General features: G+C 61.4%; 1 protein-coding gene across 3 annotated transcripts in view; it reads right to left on the minus strand.

The window, feature by feature from the left end:
• ltbp4 (latent transforming growth factor beta binding protein 4) overlaps nt 1-15,422 on the minus strand; it is a 504,953-nt gene that overhangs the window by 129,954 nt on the left and 359,577 nt on the right. For all 3 annotated transcript variants that reach the window (XM_072489893.1, XM_072489894.1, XM_072489895.1), the window contains 3 exons: nt 15,247-15,369; nt 5,211-5,375; nt 3,920-4,078 (listed from right to left, as the gene is read on the minus strand). In XM_072489893.1, coding sequence (XP_072345994.1) covers nt 3,920-4,078; nt 5,211-5,375; nt 15,247-15,369 — 447 coding nt within the window. The remainder of the gene's footprint in view (nt 1-3,919; nt 4,079-5,210; nt 5,376-15,246; nt 15,370-15,422) is intronic.

Consider the following 15,422-nt stretch of genomic DNA (forward strand, 5'->3'; position numbering starts at 1 on the left):
CTCCCAAACCCTCCATTCACTCCCAAACCCTCAGCCCACTCACAAACCCTCCATTCACTCCCAAACCCTCAGCCCACTCCCAAACCCTCCGCCCACTCCCAAACCCTCCGCCCACTCCCAAACCCTCCGCCCACTCCCAAACCCTCCATTCACTCCCAAACCCTCCGCCCACTCCCAAACCCTCCATTCACTCCCAAACCCTCCGCCCACTCCCAAACCCTCCGCCCATTCCCAAACCCTCCGCCCACTCCCAAACCCTCCATTCACTCCCAAACCCTCCGCCCACTCCCAAACCCTCCGCCCACTCCCAAACCCTCCGCCCACTCCCAAACCCCCCGCCCACTCCCAAACCCCCCGCCCACTCCCAAACCCTCCGCCCACTCCCAAACCCTCCGCCCACTCCCAAACCCTCCGCCCACTCCCAAACCCTCCGCCCACTCCGAAACCCTCCGCCCACTCCCAAACCCTCCTCCCACTCCCAAACCCTCCGCCCACTCCAAAACCCTCCGCCCACTCCCAAACCCTCCGCCCACTCCCAAACCCTCCGCCCACTCCCAAACCCTCCGCCCACTCCCAAACCCTCCGCCCACTCCCAAACCCTCCGTTCACTCCCAAACCCTCCGTTCACTCCCAAACCCTCCGCCCACTCCCAAACCCTCCATTCACTCCCAAACCCTCCGCCCACTCCCAAACCCTCCGTTCACTCCCAAACCCTCCGCCCACTCCCAAACCCTCCGCCCATTCCCAAACCCTCCGCCCACTCCCAAACCCTCCATTCACTCCCAAACCCTCCGCCCACTCCCAAACCCTCCGCCCACTCCCAAACCCTCCGCCCACTCCCAAACCCCCCGCCCACTCCCAAACCCTCCGCCCACTCCCAAACCCTCCGCCCACTCCCAAACCCTCCGTTCACTCCCAAACCCTCCGCCCACTCCCAAACCCTCCGCCCACTCCCAAACCCTCCGCCCACTCCCAAACCCTCCGCCCACTCCCAAACCCTCAGCCCTCTCCCAAACCCTCCGCCCTCTCCCAAACCCTCCGCCCACTCCCAAACCCTCCGCCCACTCCCAAACCCTCCGCCCACTCCCAAACCCTCCGCCCACTCCCAAACCCTCAGCCCACTCCCAAACCCTCCATTCACTCCCAAACCCTCCGCCCACTCCCAAACCCTCCGCCCACTCCCAAACCCTCCGCCCACTCCCAAACCCTCAGCCCACTCCCAAACCCTCAGCCCACTCCCAAACCCTCCGCCCACTCCCAAACCCTCCGCCCACTCCCAAACCCTCCGCCCACTCCCAAACCCTCCGCCCACTCCCAAACCCTCCGCCCACTCCCAAACCCTCCGCCCACTCCCAAACCCTCCGCCCACTCCCAAACCCTCCGCCCACTCCCAAACCCCCCGCCCACTCCCAAACCCTCCGCCCACTCCCAAACCCTCCGCCCACTCCCAAACCCTCCGCCCACTCCCAAACCCTCCGCCCACTCCCAAACCCACCATTCACTCCCAAACCCTCCGCCCACTCCCAAACCCTCCGCCCACTCCCAAACCCTCCGCCCACTCCCAAACCCTCCGCCCACTCCCAAACCCTCCGCCCACTCCCAAACCCTCCGCCCACTCCCAAACCCTCCGCCCACTCCCAAACCCTCAGCCCACTCCCAAACCCTCCGCCCACTCCCAAACCCTCCGCCCACTCCCAAACCCTCCGCCCACTCCCAAACCCTCCGCCCACTCCCAAACCCTCAGCCCTCTCCCAAACCCTCAGCCCTCTCCCAAACCCTCAGCCCTCTCCCAAACCCTCAGCCCTCTCCCAAACCCTCCGCCCACTCCCAAACCCTCCGCCCACTCCCAAACCCTCCGCCCACTCCCAAACCCTCCGCCCACTCCCAAACCCTCCGCCCACTCCCAAACCCTCAGCCCACTCCCAAACCCTCCATTCACTCCCAAACCCTCCGCCCACTCCCAAACCCTCCGCCCACTCCCAAACCCTCCGCCCACTCCCAAACCCTCCGCCCACTCCCAAACCCTCCGCCCACTCCCAAACCCTCCGCCCACTCCCAAACCCTCCGCCCACTCCCAAACCCTCCGCCCACTCCCAAACCCTCCGCCCACTCCCAAACCCCCCGCCCACTCCCAAACCCTCCGCCCACTCCCAAACCCTCCGCCCACTCCCAAACCCTCAGCCCACTCCCAAACCCTCCGCCCACTCCCAAACCCTCCGCCCACTCCCAAACCCTCAGCCCACTCCCAAACCCTCCGCCCACTCCCAAACCCTCCGCCCACTCCCAAACCCTCAGCCCACTCCCAAACCCCCCGCCCACTCCCAAACCCTCCGCCCACTCCCAAACCCTCCGCCCACTCCCAAACCCTCCGCCCACTCCCAAACCCTCCGCCCACTCCCAAACCCTCCGCCCATTCCCAAACCCCCCGCCCGCTCCCAAACCCACCGCCCGCTCCCAAACCCTCCGCCCGCTCCCAAACCCTCCGCCCGCTCCCAAACCCTCCGCCCGCTCCCAAACCCTCCGCCCACTCCCAAACCCTCAGCCCACTCCCAAACCCTCAGCCCACTCCCAAACCCTCCGCCCACTCCCAAACCCTCCACTCACTCCCAAACCCTCCACCCACTCCCAAACCCTCCGCCCACTCCCAAACCCTCCGCCCACTCCCAAACCCTCCGCCCACTCCCAAACCCTCCACTCACTCCCAAACCCTCCATTCACTCCCAAACCCTCCATTCACTCCCAAACCCTCAGCCCACTCCCAAACCCTCAGCCCACTCCCAAACCCTCAGCCCACTCCCAAACCCTCAGCCCACTCCCAAACCCTCCGCCCACTCCCAAACCCTCCGCCCACTCCCAAACCCTCCGCCCACTCCCAAACCCTCCATTCACTCCCAAACCCTCCGCCCACTCCCAAACCCTCCATTCACTCCCAAACCCTCCGCCCACTCCCAAACCCTCCGCCCATTCCCAAACCCTCCGCCCACTCCCAAACCCTCCATTCACTCCCAAACCCTCCGCCCACTCCCAAACCCTCCGCCCACTCCCAAACCCTCCGCCCACTCCCAAACCCCCCGCCCACTCCCAAACCCTCCGCCCACTCCCAAACCCTCCGCCCACTCCCAAACCCTCCATTCACTCCCAAACCCTCCGCCCACTCCCAAACCCTCCGCCCACTCCCAAACCCTCCGCCCACTCCCAAACCCTCCGCCCACTCCCAAACCCTCCTCCCACTCCCAAACCCTCCACCCACTCCCAAACCCTCCGCCCACTCCCAAACCCTCCGCCCACTCCCAAACCCTCCGCCCACTCCCAAACCCTCCGCCCACTCCCAAACCCTCCGCCCACTCCCAAACCCTCCGCCCACTCCCAAACCCTCCGCCCACTCCCAAACCCTCCGCCCATTCCCAAACCCTCCGCCCACTCCCAAACCCTCCGCCCACTCCCAAACCCTCCGCCCACTCCCAAACCCTCCGCCCACTCCCAAACCCTCCGCCCACTCCCAAACCCTCCGCCCACTCCCAAACCCTCCGCCCACTCCCAAACCCTCCGCCCATTCCCAAACCCTCCGCCCACTCCCAAACCCTCCGCCCACTCCCAAACCCTCAGCCCACTCCCAAACCCTCAGCCCACTCCCAAACCCTCCGCCCACTCCCAAACCCTCCACCCACTCCCAAACCCTCAGCCCACTCCCAAACCCTCCGCCCACTCCCAAACCCTCCACCCACTCCCAAACCCTCAGCCCACTCCCAAACCCTCCGCCCACTCCCAAACCCTCCACCCACTCCCAAACCCTCAGCCCTCTCCCAAACCCTCCGCCCACTCCCAAACCCTCCACTCACTTCCGAAACCCTCCCTCCTTCTCCACCCCCCCCTTGTCTCCCCTCCCATAGGCTCAATCCCTCAGTAACCCTAAACCTACCCTCTGTGGGCTGACTGTGAGGTGTTGAAGTGGTTCGTGGTGCTTGATCCACATTTGCGATTCCTCGACCCCTCTCCCCCGTAATCCGGTTATTGTAACGGAGATCCGACCGGATGTAATGGTATCCAGATCCCGCGGGGCAAATGTCCCGAAATCCCTCTGAGGAGAGAGTGTCAAATTCAGAACCATTGACCAGACAGAGTAACTTCAAAGACACAGTGTGAGCCTGGGAAATGGGGGCACTTGATATGAATTCGGCACTGGATCTTGTACTGGATATGCATTCAGCACTGGATCTGCCACTGGGTATGCATTCAGCACTGGATCTGCCACTGGGTATGCATTCAGCACTGGATCTGCCACTGGGTTTGCATTCAGCACTGGCATTAGCCTCGATTGTGAGTTCAAATGTAACCAGGATAAAGTGTGAAATTGGAGTCAACAAACTGAATAATTTTTGGATTGTCATCAAAAATGTGAGATTGTAAAAACCCTGCACTTTAAACTTTGCCACTCAATGAAGGGGAGTTTCTGCCCAGCCTCATTGGACCTGCCCACAGTTCCATCCCTGAATCCTGATGCCAGATCCAATGATGTTCAGTTAAACGAACCATCCCAGCGCTCAGTTTCCTGCACCTCTTTGGGATCCATATCCTCAAAACAAAACAAAGGTTTGATGTGGAGCAGACAGATTGAGCCGCAGGTCGAGTGAGAGAGATTCACTGACTCCACATCACTACGCTCTGACCAGGAGTAACAAGAAACCATCTCCATTTTCACATCCCCTCCCTAAATCCTTTGTTTTGAACGTTCAGGAAATCAAAGTCTCTGAGATTACGGAACATTTTCACTCCGACATGGCAAATCCCCAAACCGCTCCTTCGTGCAACTTTCCCAAGATCTCTGGGACGGGAATCGGCCTGTTTAACCATGGCACAAACTCAGGTCCGCCAGGAGATGTCATCCTTGAATCAAGGGTCAGCTGACCCCCCCTTACCCCTCTCCCCTCCCCTCCCCTTCCCCCTCGCCCCCTCATCTCATCCTCTACCTCTCCCTTATCCACAATCCCTTTCACTTCTCTTCATTCCCTCCTTCTGCTCCTCCACCCTCCCTCCCTTCACCCAAATCACTCTCCCTGTCACCCTCTCTCCCTTCAGACCTTTTCTTCATTCTCCCACCCTTTCCCAACCTCGCTCCTATTCCCTGTGTCTCCATCTCTATCCACACTCTTTCCCACACTCATTCCCTCTATCTCCTGCCCTCCCTCCTCCTCTCGCCACCTGCTGATTACCTGTGAGTGGAGATGGACATTTCTGGCAGTCGGGCCCCCAGGCTTTCCCCACCCGGCTGCAGCAGCAGATTTGTTTGGTGATGTTCCGGACCACGGGCAGTGAGCAGGTTCCACTCCTCCAAATCCGGTAACAAGGCCCCTTGGTTAACGATATGACCTGCTGTGCTGGAACATTCAAACCATAGCAGCTTGCTCAGAGTGGAGATACAGGCTGGTCTCTAGAACGCAAGATAATCTATTGCAATGGGGGGGGGGGGCGCACACAGGAACGGGGGCACACAGGAACGGGGCGGCACACAGGAACGGGGGCACACAGGAACGGGGGGGCACACAGGAACGGGGGGCACACAGGAATGGGGGGCACACAGGAACGGGGGCACACAGGAACGTGGGGGCACACAGGAACAGGGGGGCACACAGGAACTGGAGGCACACAAGGATGGGGGGGCACACAGGAACGGGGGCACACAGGAACGGGGGGGCACACAGGAACGGGGGGCACACAGGAACGGGGGGCACACAGAAATGGGGGGCACAGAGGAATGGGGGGCACACAGGAATGGGGGGCACACAGGAACGGGGGGCACACAGAAATGGGGGGCACACAGGAATGGGGGGCACACAGGAATGGGGGGCACACAAGAAATGGGGGGCACACAGTAACGGGGGCACACAGGAACGGGGGGCACACAGGAACGGGGGGCACACAGGAATGGGGGGCACAGAGGAATGGGGGGCACACAGGAATGGGGGGCACACAGTAATGGGGGGCACAAGGAACGGGGGCACACAGGAACGGGGGGCACACAGGAACGGGGGGCACACAGGAACGGGGGGCACACAGGAACGGGGGGCACACAGGAACGGGGGGCACACAGGAACGGGGGGCACACAGGAACGGGGGCACACAGGAACGGGGGGCACACAGGAACGGGGGCACACAGGAACGGGGGGCACACAGGAACGGGGGGCACACAGTAACAGGGCGCACACAGGAACGGGGGGCACGCAGGAACAGGGGGCACACAGGAAGGGGGGGCACACAGGAAGGGGGGCACACAGGAACGGGGGCATGCAGGAACAGGGGGCACACAGGAACGGGGGAGAGCACACAGGAACGGGGGGAGCACACAGGTGCGGGGGGGGCACACAGGAACGGGGGCACACAGGGACGGGGGGCACACAGGAACAGGGGGCACACAGGTACAGGGGGCACACAGGAATGGGGGTGCACACAGGAACGGGGGTGACAAAGGAACGGGGGGCACACAGGAACGGGGGAACACAGGAACGGGGGGGCACACAGGAACGGGGGGGGCACACAGTAACGGGGGCACACAGGACCGGGGGCACACAGGAACGGGGGGCACACAGGAACGGGGGGCACACAGGAACAGGGGGCAGGCAGAAATGGTGGGAGCACAGGAACGGGGGGCACACAGGAACGGGGGGCACACAGGAACGGGGGCACACAGAAATGGGGGGCACACAGGAATGGGGGGCACACAAGAAATGGGGGGCACACAGTAACGGGGGCACACAGGAATGGGGGGCACACAGGAATGGGGGCACACAGGAACGGGGGGCACACAGGAATGGGGGGCACACAGGAATGGGGCACACAAGAATGAGGGGCACACAAGAACGGGGGGCACACAAGAACGGGGGGCACACAGAAACAGGGGGCACACAGAAACAGGGGGCACACAGGAACGGGGGCCACACAGGAATGGGGGGCCCACAGGAATGGGGGGCACACAGTAACGGGGGGCACACAGGAACGGGGGGCACACAGGAACGGGGGCGCACAGGAATGGGGGGGCACAGGAATGGGGGAGCACACAGGAACGGGGGGCACACAGGAATGGGGGGCACAGAGGAACAGGGGGCACACAGGAAGGGGGGGCACACAGGAACGGGGGGCACGCAGGAACAGGGGGCACATAGGAACGGGGGGCACACAGGAACGGGGGGCACACAGGAACGGGGGGCACACAGGAACGGGGGGCATGCAGGAACAGGGGGCACACAGGAAGGGGGGCACACAGGAACGGGGGCACGCAGGAACAGGGGGCACACAGGAACGGGGGAGAGCACACAGGAACGGGGGGAGCACACAGGTGCGGGGGGGGCACACAGGAACGGGGGCACACAGGGACGGGGGGGCTCACAGGAACAGGGGGCACACAGGTACAGGGGGCACACAGGAAGGGGGTGCACACAGGAACGGGGGTGACAAAGGAAAGGGGGTGACAAAGGAACGGGGGGCACACAGGAATGGGGGCACACAGGAACGGGGGGCACACAGGAACGGGGGGCACACAGGAACGGGGGGCGCACAGGAACGGGGGGCGCACAGGAAATGGGGGGCACACAGGAACGGGGGGACACACAGAAACGGGGGGCACACAGGAACGGGGGGCACACAGGAACGGGGGGCACACAGGAACGGGGGGCACACAGGAAATGGGGGCACACAGGAACGGGGGGAGCACACAGGGACGGGGTGGATCACAGGAACCGGGGGGCACACAGGAACGTGGAGCACACAGGGACGGGGGCACACAGGAATGGGGGGCACACAGGAACGGGGGGCACACAGGAACGGGGGGCACACAGGAACGGGGGGCACACAGGAACGGGGGGCACACAGGAACGGGGGGCACACAGGAACTGGGGGCACACAGGAACGGGGGGACACACAGAAACGGGGGGCACACAGGAACGGGGGGCACACAGGAACGGGGGGCACACAGGAACGGGGGGCACACAGGAACGGGGGGCACACAGGAACGGGGGCACACAGGAACGGGGGGCACACAGGAACGGGGGGCACACAGGAACGGGGGGCACACAGGAATGGGGGGCACACAGGAATGGGGGGCACACAGGAACGGGGGGCACACAGGAACGGGGGGACACACAGAAACGGGAGGCACACAGGAATGGGGGGCACACAGGAACGGGGGGCACACAGGAACGGGGGGCACACAGGAAATGGGGGCACACAGGAACGGGGGGAGCACACAGGGACGGGGTGGATCACAGGAACCGGGGGGCACACAGGAACGTGGAGCACACAGGGACGGGGGCACACAGGAATGGGGGGCACACAGGAACGGGGGACACAAAGGAATGGGAGGCACACAGGAACAGGGGGCACACAGGAACGGGGGGCACACAGGAATGGGGCACACAGGAATGGGGGGCACGCAGGAATGCGGGGCACACAGGACCGGGGGGAACACAGGAACGGGGGGCACACCGGAACGGGGGGCACACAGGAACGGGGGGCACACAGGAATGGGGGGCACACAGGAATGGGGGGCACACAGGAATGGGGGGCACACAAGAATGGGGGCACACAGGAATGGGGCACACAGGAACGGGGGCACACAGGAAGGGGGGGCACACAGGAACGGGGGGCACACAGGAATGGGGCACACAAGAACGGGGGGCACACAGGAACGGGGGGCACACAGGAACGGGGGGCACACAGGAACAGGGGGCACACAGGAACAGGGGGCACACAGGAACAGGGGGCACACAGTAACAGGGGGGCACACAGGAACAGGGGGGCACACAGGAACAGGGGGGCACACAGAAACGGGGGGCACACAGGAACGGGGGGCACACGGGAATGGGGGGCCCACAGGAATGGGGGGCACACAGTAACGGGGGGCACACAGGAACGGGGGGCACACAGGAACGGGGGGCACACAGGAACGTGGGGCACACAGGAACGAGGGCACACAGGAATGGGGGGGGGCACAGGAATGGGGGAGCACACAGGAACGAGGCACACAGGAATGGGGGGCACAGAGGAACGGGGGCACACAGGAAGGGGGGGCACACAGGAACGGGGGGCACGCAGGAACAGGGGGCACATAGGAACGGGGGGCACACAGGAACGGGGGGCACACAGGAACGGGGGCATGCAGGAACAGGGGGCACACAGGAAGGGGGGCACACAGGAACGGGGGCACGCAGGAACAGGGGGCACGCAGGAACAGGGGGCACACAGGAATGGGGGAGAGCACACAGGAACGGGGGGAGCACACAGGTGCGGGGGGGCACACAGGAACGGGGGCACACAGGGACGGAGGGGCGCACAGGAACAGGGGGCATACAGGTACAGGGGGCACACAGGAAGGGGGTGCACACAGGAACGGGGGTGACAAAGGAACGGGGGGCACACAGGAATGGGGGCACACAGGAACGGGGGGCACACAGGAAAGGGGGGCACACAGGAACGGGGGGGCACACAGGAATGGGCGCACACAGGAACGGGGGGAACACAGGAACGGGGGGCGCACAGGAACGGGGGGCGCACAGAAACGGTGGGAGCACAGGAACGGGGGCACACAGGAATGAGGGGCACACAGGAACGGGGGGCACACAGGAACGGGGGGCACACAGGAGCGGGGGGCACACAGGAGCGGGGGGCACACAGTAACGGGGGCACACAGGAACGGGGCGCACACAGGAATGGGGGGCACACAGGAACGGGGGGGCACACAGGAACGGGGGGCACACAGGAACGGGGGGACACACAGAAACGGGGGGCACACAGGAAATGGGGGCACACAGGAACGGGGGGCACACAGGAAATGGGGGCACACAGGAACGGGGGGCACACAGGAACGGGGGGCACACAGGAACGGGGGGCACACAGGAACGGGGGGCACACAGGAACGGGGGGCACACAGGAACGGGGGACACACAGGAACGGGGGGCACACAGGAATGGGGGGCACACAGTAACAGGGGGCACACAGGAACGGGGAGCACACAGGAATGGAGGGCACACAGGAACGGGGGGCACACAGGAAGGAAGGGCACACAGGAACGGAGGGCACACAGGAACGGGGGAGCACACAGGGTCAGGGGGCACACAGGAACAGGGGGCACACAGGAAGGGGGGGGCACACAGGAACGGGGGCACACAGGGACAGGGGCACACAGGAATGGGCGCACACAGGAACGGGGGGCACACAGGAACGGGGGGCACATAGGAACGGGGGGCACACAGGAACAGGGGGCACACAGGAACGGGGGGCACACAGGAACAGGGGGCACACAGGAACGGGGGCACACAGGAATGGGGGGCACACAGGAACGGGGGGGCACACAGGAATGGGGGGCACACAGGAATGGGGGGCACACAGGACGGGGGCACACAGGAATGGGGGGCACACAGGAATGGGGGGCACACAGGAACAGGGGGCACACAGGAAAGGTGGAGTCACAGGAACGGGGGGCACACAGGAATGGGGGGCACACAGGAACGGGGGTCACACAGGAATGGGGGGGCACACAGGAACGGGGGCACACAGGAATGGGGGGGCACACAGGAATGGGGGCACACAGGACGGGGGGCACACAGGAATGGGGGGCACACAGATCGGGGGGCACACAGGAATGGGGGGCACACAGGAATGGGGGGCCACAGGAACAGGGGGCACACAGGAAAGGTGGAGTCACAGGAACGGGGGGCACACAGGAACGGGGGGCACACAGGAACGGGGGGCACACAGGGACGGGTGGCACACAGGATCGTGGGGCACACAGGATCGTGGGGCACACAGGGTCGTGGGGCACACAGGATCGGGGGGCAGACAGGAACGGGGGGAGCACACAGGAACGGGGGGAGCACACAGGAACGGGAGAGCACACAGGAACAGGGGGCACACAGGAAAGGGGGGCACACAGGAACGGGGGCACACAGGGACAGGGGCACACAGGAATGACCACACACAGGAACGGGGGGCACACAGGAACGGGGGGCACACAGGAACGGGGGGCACACAGGAACGGGGGAGCACACAGGAATGGGGGGCACACAGGAACAGGGGGGCACACAGGAATGGGGGGCACACAGGAATGGGGGGCACACAGGACGGGGGCACACAGGACGGGGGCACACAGGAATGGGGGGCACACAGGAATGGGGGCACACAGGAACAGGGGGCACACAGGACGGGGGGCACACAGGGACGGGTGGCACACATGAACGGAGGGCACACAGGGACGGGTGGCACACAGGGTCGTGGGGCACACAGGATCGGGGGTCAGTCAGGAACGGGGGGAGCACACAGGAACGGGGGGGCACACAGGAACAGGGGGGCGTACAGGAACGAGGCCACACAGGAACGGGGTCACACAGGAATGGGGGGCACACAGGAATGGGGGAGGGGGGAGCATAAAGGAATGGGGGGCACACAGGAATGGGGGGCACACAGGAATGGGGGACACACAGGAATGGGGGACACACAGGAATGGGGGGCACACAGGAATGGGGGGCACACAGGAAAGGGGGGCACACAAGAATGGGGGGCACACAGGAATTGGGGACACACAGGAACAGGGAGCACACAGGAATGGGGGGCACACAGGAATGGAGGGGGGGTGCATACAGGAATGGGGGGCACACAGGAATGGGGGCACACATGAATGGGGGCACACAGGAACGGGGAGCACACAGGAACGGGGGCACACAGGAACGGGGGGGCACAAAGGAACGGGGAGCACACAGGAACGGGCGCACACAGGAACGGGGGGCACACAGGAACGGGGAGCACACAGGAATGGGGGCACACAGGGTCGTGGGGCACACAGGAACGGGGGGCACACAGGAACAGGGAGCACACAGGAATGGGGGGCACGCAGCGATGGGGGTCACACAGGAACCGGGGGTCACACAGGAATGGGGGGCACGCAGGAATGGGGTGCACGCAGCGACGGGGGTCACAGAGGAATGGGGGGCACACAGGAACGGGGGGCACACAGGAACGGGGGCACACAGGAACGGGGGGCACACAGGAACGGGGGGCACACAGGAACGGGGGGCACACAGGAACGGGGGGCACACAGGAACGGGGGGCACACAGGAACGGGGAGCACACAGGAACGGGGGGAGCACACAGGAACGGGGGGCACACTGGAACGGGGGGCACACTGGAACGGGGGGCACACTGGAACGGAGAGCACACAGGAATGGGGGCACACAGGAAAGGGGGGGCACACAGGAATGGGGGGCACACAGGAATGGGGGGCACGCAGCGACAGGGGTCACACAGGAATGGGGGGCACGCATCGACAGGGGTCACACAGGAACGGGGGGCACACAGCGACAGGGGTCACACAGGAATGGGGGGCACGCATCGACAGGGGTCACACAGGAACGGGGGGCACACAGCGACAGGGGTCACACAGGAATGGGGGGCACGCAGCGACAGGGGTCACACAGGAACGGGCGGCAACACAGGAACGGTCCCACACACTCACCAACCCACACACAACTACACACAACCTCGGACTTGGCTCCTCACTCTGCAACTGGATCCTCGACTTTCTGACCCATAGACCACAATCAGTAAGAATAAACAACACCTACACAATAGTCCTCAATACCGGCGCCCCGCAAGGCTGCGTACTTAGCCCCCTACTCTACTCCCTGTACACACACGACTATGTGGCAAAACTTGGCTCTAATTCCATCTACAAGTTTGCTGACGATACGATCGTAGTGGGCCGGATCTCGAATAACAATGATACAGGAGGGAGATAGAGAACCTAGTGGAGTGGTGCAGCGACAACAATCTCTCCCTCAATGCCAGCAAAACTAAAGAGCTGGTAATTGACTTCAGGAAGCAAAGTACTGTACACACCCCTGTCAGCATCAACGGGGCCGAGGTGGAGATGGTTAGCAGTTTCAAATTCCTAGGGGTGCACATCTCCAAAAATCTGTCCTGGTCCACCCACATCGACGCTACCACCAAGAAAGCACAACAGCGCCTATACTTCCTCAGGAAACTAAGGAAATTCGGCATGTCCACATTGACTCTTATCAACTTTTACAGATGCACCATAGAAAGCATCCTATCGGGCTGCATCACAGCCTGGTATGGCAACTGCTCGGCCCAGGACCGCAAGAAACTTCAGAGAGTCGTGAACACCGCCCAGTCCATCACACGAACCTGCCTCCCATCCATTGACTCCATCTACACCTCCCGCTGCCTGGGGAAAGCGGGCAGTATAATCAAAGACCCATCCCACCCGGCTTACTCACTCTTCCAACTTCTTCCATCGGGCAGGGGATACAAAAGTCTGAGAACACGCACAAACAGATTCAAAAACAGCTTCTTCCCCACTGTTACCAGACTCCTAAATGACCCTCTTATGGACTGGCCTGATCTCTTCACACACCTTCTCTACTGAGCAGTACTACACTCCGTATGCTTCACCCGATGCCTGTGTCTGTGTATTTACATTGTGTATTTATGTATGTCCTATGTTTTTTTCATGTATGGAACCATCTGCCTGGTCTGTACGCAGAACAATACTTTTCACCGTAGCTCGGTACATGTGACAAGAAATCTAAATCTAATCAAATACCCACCTACATACAAACCCACACACTCACCACCCCACACACAACCACACACAAATGCACCACAAGCTTACACACACCCATGTCCACACAGACCTGGACACACAGCTGCACACTTACTGACACCCACCCACACACACACGTCCCCACCCATTCACACACTTTTTCAAGGCAACTAGTGAGAATTTGATTAGCTGACAGACTGGTTGTGAGTACAGGGTCTGCTCTGTAATCCTGCACCAGCTTGTCTCCAATGGACGTCAAATCCTTTTTTAAAACTTTCTCCTCTCTCTTTACGGGAGATGGAGAATGGGTAACTGTGAAGTGACTGAGGCCCTGGGAGCTTTCATTAAAATTATTAAAATGATAACACTTTGGGATAGTCAGTGACGAGGTGCGTTAATATAAAGAGCCACAGAAAGTGTGGACAGATGTTGGGATATTCTGTTTACATGGAGTTTGGAATAGTTTACCGCAGGGAGAGTTCAAGGCAGAGATCACTGCAACTTTTATTATTATAATAATCTTTATTGTCACAAGTAGGCTTACATTATCACTGCCATGAAGTTACTGTGGAAATCCCCTCGTCTCCACATTCTGGCGCCTGTTTGGGTACACTGAGGGAGAATTCAGAATGTCCAATTCACCTAACAGCACGTCTTTTGGGATTGTGGGAGGAAACCGGAGCACCCGGAGGAAACCCACGCAGACACGGGGAGAGCGTGCAGACTCCGCACAGACAGTGATCCAAGCCGGGAATCGAACCCTGGACCCTGTAGCTGTGAGGCAACAGTGCTAACCACTGTGCTAAAGTTGTGTCAGGTCCAGAGGTATGGATAGAGAATGGAGCAGTGGGATAAGTTTGGGATTGATCCAGGGCTATGGGGAGGCAGTGGGTAGTGGTCACTGGATCAGTAATCCAGAGGTAACGCTCTGGTGTCCCGAAATCCCACCACAACAGATGGTGAAATTTGAATTCAATCGAAATCTGGAATTAAAATTTTAACAATTACCATGAAACTATTGTCGATTGTCATAAAACCCATCTGATTCACTAATGTCCCTTTGGGGAAGGAAATCTGCCTTCCTTACCCGGTCTGGCCCACATGTGACTCCAGACCCACAGCAATGTGGTTGGGATGCCCTCAGGGATGGGCAATAAATGCTGGCACAGCAATGCCCACATCCTATAAATGAATTTTAAATAAATGGATAAAGAGTGGGCAGTGGGATTAGTTTGGGATTGATCCAGGGTTATGGGGAGGCAGTGGGGCAGTGGGATTAGTTTGGGATTTATGGATAGAGTGGAACAGTCTAGCTATTGGCTGACATCATTGACCAATAGACCTCCTTGTGCAATAAAAACAAAAATGCTGGAAGCCTATGGGGAAAGAGTGACAGGTCCGTGAATCGCCGACCCCTTTGCGCTCTCGCTCGAGCAAAACGAGGCCGGTGAATAGCGGGAGAGATGGAAAACGGGAATTGCGGCGGGCGCCAAACCGTTTGCGATGTAACTGGGCCGCTGAGGTAATTGTGGAGGCTGAACACTGACTGGGGGAGAATGGGGTTAAGCAGTTTGGGTAATGCGCACACAGTTAATGATGTGATGGAGTCTGCCTGTGTTCTTACAGGTTTGATCACTTACAGATGCAACGGCTCTTCGAGGTGTCCTGTACGAACCCTCGGCTGCACACACAGCTGTAGCTGCCTCTCACATTCAGGCACTTGGCATTTTGACAGATTCCTGGCAGCGAGCACTCGTTGATATCTGGAAGATGCAGAGTAAGAGATAGGTCATACTGATCATAAAGTTAATGTCTG

The sequence above is a fragment of the Scyliorhinus torazame genome, chromosome 25, assembly GCF_047496885.1.
Source record: "Scyliorhinus torazame isolate Kashiwa2021f chromosome 25, sScyTor2.1, whole genome shotgun sequence".
NCBI lineage: Eukaryota > Metazoa > Chordata > Chondrichthyes > Carcharhiniformes > Scyliorhinidae > Scyliorhinus > Scyliorhinus torazame.